The sequence below is a fragment of the Trichechus manatus genome, unplaced genomic scaffold (assembly GCF_000243295.1).
Source record: "Trichechus manatus latirostris isolate Lorelei unplaced genomic scaffold, TriManLat1.0 scaffold00109, whole genome shotgun sequence".
Lineage (NCBI taxonomy): Eukaryota > Metazoa > Chordata > Mammalia > Sirenia > Trichechidae > Trichechus > Trichechus manatus.
In genome coordinates this window covers 1,777,485-1,789,604 of record NW_004444045.1, presented here as the reverse complement: position 1 = coordinate 1,789,604, position 12,120 = coordinate 1,777,485, and the positions used below count along the sequence as shown (strand labels likewise).

General features: G+C 35.3%; 1 protein-coding gene across 1 annotated transcript in view; it reads left to right on the top strand.

The window, feature by feature from the left end:
• The window catches only part of TEX15 (testis expressed 15, meiosis and synapsis associated), a 50,265-nt gene extending 41,345 nt beyond the window's left edge, over positions 1–8,920 (top strand). The window contains exons 7-9 of the mRNA XM_023737831.1: positions 1,487–1,545; positions 4,298–5,568; positions 8,354–8,920. Of these exons, the coding sequence (XP_023593599.1) occupies positions 1,487–1,545; positions 4,298–5,568; positions 8,354–8,397 (1,374 nt within the window). The 3' untranslated portion in view covers positions 8,398–8,920. The remainder of the gene's footprint in view (positions 1–1,486; positions 1,546–4,297; positions 5,569–8,353) is intronic.
• Positions 8,921–12,120: the final 3,200 nt, after the last annotated feature.

The following is a 12,120-nucleotide window of genomic DNA, read 5'->3' as shown; positions in this document are numbered from 1 at the left end:
TCATTCTTTACAAAACTTGTATGATGTATGCAGTATTATTCTCTAAAGGTAAGGAAATGGGAGCACAGAAAGGTTAAATAAATTTTTCAAAGTCACACAGTGAATGGGAGAGCCAGGATCTAAAACCAGGCAGTCTAGCTCCAAAGCCTATCCTAGCAGTTGCCCCTGCCCTACTCCCTACAGCTTTTTGAGAATTTCTCAGTTCAGAAGAAACAGAAACCTATACGCAAAATGAAAAGCAAGATTCTTTCTTTGCCCACCTGCTCTTTTTCTAAGTCTAATTGTATTGGTTAAGTTAGTTCTAGAGACCAGGAATTTAGTTACCATTTATTGAATTGTGTTTCATAGAAAAACACTTAACCAGGGACTGATTACCCAATAAGCAAGGTACACACGGGCCCAATTGTGCCTTCCCACCAATCTGTAGTGCACAATTTCACCTGTCCCCCACCATGTCAAAACGATACGTTGAAATCCATATGAAATTGCTCACCACAGATTGGCTAGTAAATGCAGTTAAGGCCATGTGTACCTTGCTCACTGCAAGCCAGTGCATACCATGCTTACTGGTTAATCAGCCTCTGTACAAGTAAACAACCACTTACAAACATTTACAAACCATAACACAAGCTGTGTACGCCACATGAAGAGTAAAGTGAGGGTAGTACTAAAAAGGTTTGTAGCTATTGAGAAGAAAAGCAAAAAACAGCAGCTTAGATTATTAGGGAAGATTTATTGCATGCAACACAAAGCTTTCCCTTAAAGGAAAAAAAAAAGTACTAGATGATGGGAAAAATGAAGAAGACATTTCAGTTATAGAAAATAATGTGATGACAGACATCGAGAACGCTTATTGACGTTTGAGAGATGAGGTTAAGTCTGAAACAAAAATTTAACTTAGGGGACAAAAGTAAGCTAAAGATGGAAAATAGTGTTATTTGAGATTATACAATGTCTTAGGTATAGGAGTTTGAACTTGATTCTGTTGGCTTTCTGTATTAATGGATAATGCCATGTGAAATGAGTTTTTTTTCAGTTTAAATGAGACAGAGATTCTGAGAACGGTTAGAAGTCATTTAGTCCAGGACTTAGAAAAGGGTGCTTGCTGTTTTATAGAATAAGAAAGGAAAATTGGTATTTGACAGGTATCACTTAAAGAATTGATAGGGCTTAATCACTGGTTTGCTAAAAAGGGCATTAAAGAGAGAGCAGTCATAAATGGGCTTCAAAGTTGATTTTAAAATACGAGGATAAGAATGTTGCAAATTTTCCTCAAAAAAAAAAAAGTTGCCCCAGACATAAATGAAATTTGGGCAGCCCAGCAGAGTCACTAGTTGCAGGGGGAGGAGAGCATTAATGAGTTTAATGTTAGTGCATTTTGGGTGATGACACAACGAACAATTGCAGATGTCTGATGTTAAAATAATAAAACTTTATATTGCAGTTTAAATTATCACCAATTTCTATTTGTATCTTTTAAACATAGGTTGACATGAAAGATGTCACAGAAGTCAGCAAAGAAAAGGCAACATTCAAGAATCCAAGGTAGGAATTGCAGTCAGTCCTGCCTTAAGAAAAACTAAGCAAAATTGAGCAAATATTAAGGATTAAAAATAAAACAATCATTTGTATATTTCTGTTAGAGCATACATGTAACTTAACCCATTAACTCCTTGCCATCGAGTCGATTCCAACTCAGAGAGATCCTATAAGTAACTTAGGGGACAAGAATAAGCTAAAGATAGAGAAGGTCATTTCAGATTACAGAATGTCATAAGTATAGGCCGAAGAAGTTTGAACTTCATTTTGTTTAAGTATTGAAGGGTAATGTTATGTGAAATGTGTTTTTTCAGTGATTTGAAAGGTAAGGAGATTCTGAATACTGTACAATTAGAAGAAGTCAGTCATCCAGGGCTTAGAAAAGGGTATTATTCTACAGACTAAGAAAGGAAAATTTGTGTTTGACAGACATTACTTAAAGAATCAATTGGGTTTAGTGACTGGTTTAATAAAAAGGTTTTGTTAAATATGAAGATTTTACAAAGAAAAAAAAACTGCCATTGGGTCGACTCTGAGTCATGGCACAACCCTTCTGTTACAGAGTAGTACTGCTCCACAGAGCTTTATTTATGTATTTAGGCTGTAATCTTTACAGAAGCAGTTCACCAGACCTTTCTTTCTTGGCACCACTGGGTGGGTTCAAACCGCCAACCATTAAGTTAGTGGTCTAGCACAAACCTTTTGCACCACCTAGGGATCTGTTACAGACTAGCCAAATTTCAAAATTTGTTAAAGAGGTATAAAGTTGTCAGCCTATATAACTAAGTTGGAAGATTATACAAATAGTATGTGTATACACATGCACACACATATGCAGTGAACATACTACCGTTCCGTAAAAGGATGTTTAGCACCATCAATAGGAAGAACGTGATCTCAAAGTAAAGGCTAGTCCTTTCAGTAAATGGTTTTTATGAAGAGCTCACTACGTACGTTATTTATATTTTTCTCATTTTGATATGAAGTGGCACCAAATAAATTGATAACCTGTCATTTCATTTAAACTCCATAGGGTTTTTATTTTGTGACTGGCCTCATATTTTTCCATTTTGTGAAAGAGAATGACTAGTATAAAATAAAAAAGACAAGTGAGCAATCTCATTTCTGTCTTACTTGGTTTTGTTTCTTTAAATATAACATTTTATTTATTATATTTCTAGAATCTTTTCCTAGCACATGTGACTCTTTCAAGAGTTATGTAGTGGCCTGAAAAGGAATAGGCTCTTAGAGTGCTAACATAAGCCAGCTCCGTGACGATTTAAATTTGTTAACTAAATGTAGGTGGTGTTTGCAAATCAGTGAATCAAACTTTATCTCACTTAACAGAAAACAAATTTGAATATAAAGTTAGAACTTAGATTATATGCTGTGTTCTTCCATAAAAAGAGTAAGAGAGTGAATAAAGGAACTGACCATCTAGACAGCTGCCAGCCTTGTAGGTTGAGACATCTCTGAAATATCACTGGAAATGTGATTTTAATAAAATTGTACTTTCTGTAAAGTATTGTATGGGGTTGGCTGATGATGTTGGTTGTTATTAAAGTGCCTTTTAAGAAGACCGGATTCTGTAAAATGTGGGGCTTTTAGTTTTCTATGTGGAATATACAAATCCAGGCCAAAGGTTAACTTCTCTTGACTGTAGAAGAGTGGTTCTTTGCTCTTCTCAACGTGCTACTTTCCACATAGAATTTTTAAAAAATTGATGAAGCACCAAAAAATACACTTACCTAGAGAACGTATGTTACCTGTCAGGCTCTAGACATGTCCTTAATGGATGCTTCCCTCAGCCTGCTTGAGACTGTCTAAATTTAGATAAGTATGTCAAGAATATTAAATTGGCAAGAAATTTTGGAATTCCGCCCTTCCTATTCTCAAAATATAACAGGCAAAAAACTTAGTAGTTTGTGATAACAGACAGTGAAGAGGTCTTTGAGGCGTGCCCAGCTGATAGTTTCACCAGCTCTGGATTGCTGTTTACAAGTAAAGAAGATTGTCAATGGGTTGGAGACACATGAATTAGAAACTTAAAGTAACCAGTTACATAATGACAGCTTCCTACTTTTAAAGGCCTCTTATCAAGAAATATCCAAAGCACAAAGTGATTTATTACAATATTGGAAATATATTTGAAATGTGGAGTATATCATCTTCCCATAGGAAAAGTATCTTAACTTCAGACATAGAGAGTAAAATTGGGAAAACATGTTGTGTATTGCCATCAGAGTCGCTGAGTGGTGCAAATGGTTAACGCTCTCAAAAAAACAAAAAAACCAAACCTGTTGCTGTCAAGTCGATTCCGACTCATAGTGACCCTATAGGACAGGGTAGAATTGCTCCATTGGATTTCCAAGAAGCAGCTGGTGGATTCAAACTGCCAACCTTTTTGGTTAACCACGGCGCCACCAGGGCTCCTAATGCTGTCAGCTGCTAACCAAAAGGTTGACAGTTCAAGTCCACCCAGAGGTGCCTTGGAAGAAAGACCTGGCAATCTACTTTTGAAAAATCAGCTATTGAAAATCCTGTGGAGCACAGTTCTTTTCTGACATACACGAGGTCACTATGAGTCAGAATCATCTCAACAGCAACTGGTTTGCTGGTTTTTATATTGCCAATATAAAGAGAAAAATGTAAATCTTCAGAAGTCCTGTTAAATAAAAATTTCAAATAGATTATTAAAAATTTGTGAATCTGCATATTTAAAGTTGTCTGTATGTATGTATGTGTTAATACCTAATAGGACTACAAGATCTCATTCCAAAAGTGAAAGCAAAATAGGACCAAGTTTATCTGACAATCTGAAAAGAAACCACGTATCTCCAAAAAAGGTTGAAATGCCAAGATCACCACTGGGCTCACTTTCACCTTTAGAGGTCTTAAAGGACACTTGCATGTCAAATTCAGAAAGCGAAATAATAGATTTAACTAAGATTTCAGCTGATACTTCAGAAGACTATACTGGGCAACAGAGAAACTTAAACAGCACAAAGGAAAGAAATGTGAATTTTAGTGCTGCTGAGGAAAAAAATAATAAGAAAGATTGTTCCATTTTTGCAATTTATGACCAGAAAACTTTAGATGACACATTTTCAAAAGACCACGAGACACCTCCACAGAAATTTCATAAAATTTCCCCAGATCCTGCACAGAAATCTTGTCCTTCAGACATAAAACCAGGAACTGATACTTCTTTTCTGCCTAATACATCAGTGCTTTCAAAGCCTATTTTCCATTTTGTGAGGGATATCCATGCCAATCTAGAAATGAACGACTCTGTCCTTGAACTTCAAGATAATGACATACTAAATTCGTCCATGAAAAACTCCACAGGCACCAGTTCTCCAGAACCTATGTTTATTCAGAACAAAATTCCTGTTCTTCAAATAAACAAAACGGAGCCTGCAAAAATTGAATCAAAGGAAAAATACATGAAGGATGTATTGAATCCCAGTACTGTTTCTGCTGGAGCATCTGGAGGCATAACCCTTGATGTGAATCGGACAGCAGAGCACTCTTTTTCTGAACAACGGAGCAGTGAAAATTCAAAAGCTCTGCCTCAGAATGTTGCCGTGTATTGGAATGAACTGCCCCAGTGCGCATGTACCCCAGTATGTAATTCTTCTGAACATTCATCTGGAACTTCATATCCTTACTATGCGTGGTGTGTTTATCATTACAGTAGCATTGATGGCAATTCTGTAACCCAGACATACCAGAGGATAACATCTTACGAAACACAGCCATTTTCTTCTGGGATGTTGACTGCAGTTGCAAATACTGTCCAGAACACACATTCTGATCTTTCTTACTCTCAATATTTTGGTTACTTTGCTGAGGAGCCACAAGCAAATGACTTTGTGCCAGTGAATGGGTATTTTCAGTCTCAGATGCCAATTTCCTACAATTTTCAGACGGTTATTCCACAGTCTGCTTCCCATCAGCCTGTACCGCAAGCTGCATGCCCTTACCCACCTGGTCCTGGTGTGCCTCCAGGAGTTCCTTGGACTTACGGTGAGTTTCACAAGTTTCAATACTTGCTTCACTGATGTTTTGCTTTTAACTTTGTACATTCATGGGATTGGAATCCAAAACAAGTGATCATATATAGCAGTCACTTTTCTGTGCAGATTTTTAGAGTTTTTCATGCATTAGGTGGAGTTGAATTGTGTTGTCAGGTGGGAATCTAGCTGTCAGATTTAAAAAAAGAGTAGTATCTTTAATATGTCCTTCAATAAAATCCAACTTTAGAGGACAGATAAATTTACAGTTAATCCATAAAGTGAAATATGATGCATCCATTAAAAGGTTTATGAAAGTTTTTAATGAGTGACCCTGTAGGACAGAGGAGAACTGCCCCATAGAGTTTCCAAGGAGCAGCTGGTGGATTCGCACTGCTGACCTTTTGTTTAGCAGCCGTAGCTCTTAACCACTGTGTCACATTTTTAAAACTATGTCATGAAAACTTAACCTATATAAATAAAGACATAGAAATACTGAAAGGAAATACACCAACAGTTGTCTGCCTCTGGGTGATAAAATTTGGGATGTGTGGAGAGTATTTTTCTTTGTTTTCTATATTTTCTACTGTGAGCATATATTATTTTGATAATTAAGAGGAATAAAACAAGGTGGAAAAAGGAACTTTAATAAGATAAAGAGATCTTACTTCCTCTCCCTCTCTCTCTGAGTTCTAATAATAGTATCTTGGTGTAGGTGAATGGAGTGAATTGAAATATATTGGTAGAAGAACTTGATAGTTTGCCACTAGAACTTGAAAATTTTACTCTTTTAAACAGATAACTATTTTCTAAATGTCATTATTAGAAAATAGGGTTTTTAAATTAAATTGAAATAAATGTTCATTTACTAGAGTTAAAGCAGTTTTTTTTAAAAATAGTAATTCTGCAGGGAAAAAAAACAGTTGTACATTAACACTGAAAATATTCTACCATCAGAGGTTAACATCTTAAACAGAGAAATGCAGGAAAATTTCTCTTAAAAAGCTGTTTCAAAATCCTGGATACTCTTACAAATTGTAAGTAGCAAAAATTAGCTGACAGATCATTTGTCTCAACTGGACAAGAAGTGGCTAGTTAACCTGGTTCTGTTTCTAATTAAGAAATCTGATCATGTCAGCAGCCCTACATTGGAACCCCCACTGGTTCCCTATTACCTATAGGATAAAATACAAGTACTTTAGCTTAGAATTCAGGGCCATTCGCAATCCTGTGTATCCAGTCTCCTCTCTCACCAGTTCTGCCTCTACTCAAACCACATTGCACTTCTTGCTGTATGACAATCCCTCCAGTACTTCCACAGTACTTTTGTGAGTGCTTTTCTTACATGGTAAGGCGTGTGAATATTAACGAGGTATTGTAATTATCTGTGTCCATCTCTTTCCCTTCTCTCCCTTTCCCACCAAATGAGTTTAAACAGGACTAGAACGTTCGTACCTAAAACAGAAGCTGAAGGAAAACTATAAAGGAGGAGGAGAAAGAAACGGGGAGGAAGTATATGACGTGGCTTTTTCCTTTACGATTAATTTCATACTGCTTCTCTAATGACAGTCACATCAAGCATAGTTGATGTGGCAGACCTATGAATTAAAATAGATACTTCAGTTTCTGAACTAGCAAATCTTGAGACAGAGTTGTTTCATAAAGCTTCTCCTGGTTTGGGCTTTCTTGGGTTCTTTAATATTCCAGCTGTTTGTAATATTAAAAGATGGCTGTGGAGCTAAATCCAGCTTTAACCCTTTGCTGACCCAATTATTTTCTGCTTTGAATTTTTTGTTCATATCATGTGTTTTCCTTAATGGAAGCATGCTGGATCACTGAGCGTGTCTGAATTTTTAGTAGGTAGTGTGATTTTTTTTTTCTTGCCCCCTCCCACAGCCTGCCCTTAGTGTTTAGTGTTACATATGAAGTTCACTAATTATACCCCAGAGTCCCCACCGGGGTCTTTTGGTCCATATGTGTAACAAATATTTTCACCATTTCTGTTTTTCCTGCCAAGAATTCAGACACCTCAGACAATGCCCTGTATGTGAAAAGAGTTATTTGCAGCACACACCTGTTTCTTCGGTTACAAACAGTCGTAAAGGCCCCTGCCTTGTGGCAGCACGCCTTGTCAGTGGGACAGCACCTTCCCAATAAACCCCAGGGGCTGACGGAGTTCATGGTCGCTGTGTGTACCCCTGAGCACGTGAAAGGGTTAGCTTTCAAAAATAGTGTTACCCTCTTGGTTATATTAGCTAAGTGAAAAGAAAACAATTGTCTACTTCTTATACTATCCAAAAGTCACTCTAAAAAAATAATTAGAAGGCAGCTGCTGTGTTTATAAAGACATCTTTTAGTTTTCGTGGGGATTTATAATCCTTAGAGAGCATTTCTCCCACTTAGCCTGCATCCCTTTAAAGATGGGGAAATCCGTATGGTCCGCTTGTCGCTGTTTTGCTCATAATGCTTGCGTATTCATGACCAGAAAGTGGAACAAAAGGAAGGGCCTTCAGTGAGCCCCATGTACCAGGCATGTTACACCATTCATTCCATTTAATTGTCTTAGGGTGCCTGAGAGAGATGTAGAGATACTGTTCTCTTACAGATGAGGAAATTACTCCTCGGGAAGCCTTAAATAACTTTCTCTGGATCTCATGGCAAGTGAAGGGCAGGTGTGCAGTTTGAACTCCAATCTCTTTGGCTCTAACTTACACTCGGGTTCTTTCCACTATACCATTAGGTACTGTTAGTCTGCATCGTTAACTTATCTCAAATTTTTGTGGGTTTTTTTCTTCCAGCTCCATGGCAACAAGAATCCTTTCAGCCAGGACATCGAAAATAGTCTTCTGTCTATTGAAATAAAGGAGATTTAAGAAGTTTTTTCAAGTATTTTTTACTTACATATTTTTAACATTTTAAAATGCATGGAAATGTGGTAGGAAGTATAAATCCTACAGCTCTTTATACAGTCTTTAAATGCAGCAGTGTGTCACATAAGGCAATAGGAGATCAGCTTCTAACATCGGAAGCAGGCTGTTCTTTTTAATACCTACCTAACCATCAGAAGCATTGACATAATATTTTGAAATTTATTTTTTAAACTGTTGGTATCAGTACAATTATAAAGATTTTCTTTGAGGTTATTCTAACGGCATAAACGGATTGAATATGACGTTTACTATGATTAAGATGAAGCAGTAGTAGTAAACTCATTAAAACGTTCTTGTTGCTGATATTTTTAATACATTGTTTATGTTGTACCATTGGACTTAGATGAAAGTAGGATTTTTTTTTCTAGGATTGGTCATCAGACCTATAATTTTATAATTCTTGATGCGTTATTCTTGTAATTTATAATTCTGCTGCGCCTGACACGGAAAATTTCTTGAATTTCAATATTTTATAGTTTTTATTTATAAACGGTTTTTAATAGAGAAGCTGGTTTGCATATTTTAAGTGTTTCCCTGAGTAGAGATTTTTTTAAATTTTCTATTTGAAGCATTTTTAGTTTATTATATTGAAATGAAAGCACATTTAATACCCTTTTCTATAAGAGCCCTTTCCACAAGATTATTTCTTTCGTATTTGTATTTCACAATTTAAGTGGTTCTTTTAATAATTTTGTAGCAAACAATAGGGAATAATATCTTTAGCTTTTGCTGTTAAGTTAAAATTAGTCATATTGTAATAATGTAAATAATGCAACACAAATAGTTTTTTTAATGCTGTAGTCATAGATTTTTTTTCTTGTTAAACATTCTGCAAAAGTAAAAAAAAAAATCTCTTAGTAATGATCATTGTTGGACAACAGGAATGTAGTTTGTAACTGTGGCCTTGAGCAACCTTTCTGCCCGTACATTACCTTTTCTTGTTCAACAGCCAATCTCGTTCTTTGTAACATCCTGTCAGAAAGATCCCTCACAAGTAGATGGAGCTTTCGCAAGTGCTAGTGGGACAATAAAATGTGACAAGAAGTTTGCTCTGGCTGAATCTGAACAGATAGCTAGCTAGCAAAGCTTCACTGTTTTCTCAAATTTGTTATGTTAGCAGACGTGTTAGCTAGCATAGCCTTCCAAATACAGTATAATTCAGCTCTGCTTATTATAGAATAACTAATTTTTCAATTTAGAAAAACATTGAGAAACCCCCAGGATAGACCTCTTGAGGGATACTAACAGTAGGTGGAATAGAGTTCTTCTCTAACAAACAGATCTTTAAAAAGGGAAGGTCAGAGAACTGCAACTGAAAGAAACAAGGAATTTGAAAATACTGTAGAATTAAAGCAATATTAAGATAACTATATTTTTGTCAATGTAGTTGTTTCATTGAAAAATTGTCAAAACCAGAATTCTTGAAGGTATTAAAGCAATAATGTTAGCTGTTACTCAAAAAATGACTTTGACTCAGCCATTTGGTTTATATTTGGTAATGGAAAGATGTTATGAGGTTTACTATTAAAAAACTATTTAGGTAAACTAATAGTTAAATATTCTTGTTAAGGACTCTTTCTGAAACAACTCATATTCTGTTGATCTTGTCTTCGTGATTATTTCATTTCATAGGTTTTAATTTCTTAAAAAGAAACCTTACTTAAATATTCAATTAATGAAAATAATCTGCACTTTGAAACATAATAGGAAAAACAGTGGAGGTTTTTTTTTCTCTCAAGTATATGTTTTGATTCTAAAAGTAAAATTAGAACAAAATTGAGATGTGAAGACACATTATAATTGAGGAAACCTGCTTGTCTGTAAATATTGTTGTTTTGGAACTTGAATAATTATCTGAATAAACTGGATTCTTTTTAGTTTCAGGGTGGTTTGTTTGTTTCTTGAATAAAGGGCATAAATATGGACAGTCCTGGGTTAGGACATAGCTAGTGCGTGAAAAACAGCCCGCCGTGGACTGACTTAACAAGATGACTCTAAGCTGTTGGGGACCTCTTCTACTCCAGCAGCGTTTGCCTTCACCTCCTGCCTGCCTTTTCTCCCCATTCATACAGACTTCACTGCTACCTGGAATTTCATATGAAAAGCCAAAATCCCTGCCCTCGTGCAATTTTCTTTCTAGTCAAAAGATGGATGTAATAAACATGTAAATAAATAATTTCATGTCTTGATAAGTGATATTAAAAAAAAAACAAAATAAAGGAATAGAGGAACAACCGGATGATACATGAGTGGAGGTGTTCAGGTAAGCCTCTCACTTTGACTTCTAGTAATAATGTAAAAGTGCCTCTAAAGCTTGAGTTCTGAATCCAGCCAAATAAAGCCTGTGCCTCATTCTTCCAATGAGAAGAGTCTCCCAAAATATTTTGGTAAACTTAAATACGTAAACTTTCAGGGATAGAAATGTTTAAAATGTCAATTTATAGTATTTGGTTTATTTGAGTACTCAATTGTATAAAAATATTTTTAAATTATTTTTTTCTATATTTTGTAAATCAATTTCACTTAGTGTCCTTTCACATATCTCTGATATTAATGTATCTTTGTCAGCATTAGAACTTTTTTGAGCCTTCTAACAGTTTTCCAAAGCATTTCATCCTCACTTTGAAGTGGTTTGCAGTATATGCTTTTTAAAATCTGTGTACATATCCCAAAACTGCTTTTAATTGCAGCCATTTCAGATTGTTTTCCCCCAAAGACATTATTACTCAAAAGTAATTAAGTCTTCAAAATAGAGTAAAGCTCCATACTCTTTTCAATGGGATAATTTTAGAGAAAAAGAAAAAAGCTTGACTAACATTTAAGCATACATGGTATCTTAAAACTGTTCAGTCCTTTTTTTACATAGTTTATTTTCAGTTCATACAATGTTAATGTTGCTTGAATTACATGGTAAACTCCCAGTTAACCCATTCAATTTGAAAAATGGAATTGTGGAGGGAGAAAATTAAGTCCTTGATTTCTACAAGGCCAACATTTTTTTGAAATTATTTCTGAGAATAACAACTGTAAGGGCGGTGACTGCAGTTTTCTAATTAGCAAATGCTAATGAAAAGGAACTGAGGCGTTAAGGGGTTAATGATACTAATTCATTGTGGAAAATAAGATTTAAAAGAACTTGTTAGCTAAAGACAGGAAAAATTTATCAGGATACAATCTTAGAGAATAAACCCTGCTGTCTACTTTATAACTGTCATATTTATTATTACTATTTTATTTCTAAATCTTTTAACTATAAAAGAATCTGAGTTTATTTGTAAGAAGTCTCCTTTGAAATACCTGTGGAACCGTTAATATCAAAATACTGCATTCTGATATATCTTCAGGTTTGTAATTCCTTTTATTTTTTTTAATTTTTATTGTACTTTTGATGAAGGTTTACAGAACAAATAGTTTCTCATTAAACAGTCAATATACATATTGTTTTATGACATTGGTTAACAACCCCACGACATGTCATCACTCTCCCTTCTTGACCTTGGAGGACCTTTTTTTTTTTTTGGTGAAAATATACATAGCCAAAGTTACACCATTTTGAAAGTTTCTACATGTACAATTCAGTGACATCGATTACATTCTTCCAGTTGTGCTGCTATTCTCACTATCCTTTTCCAAAT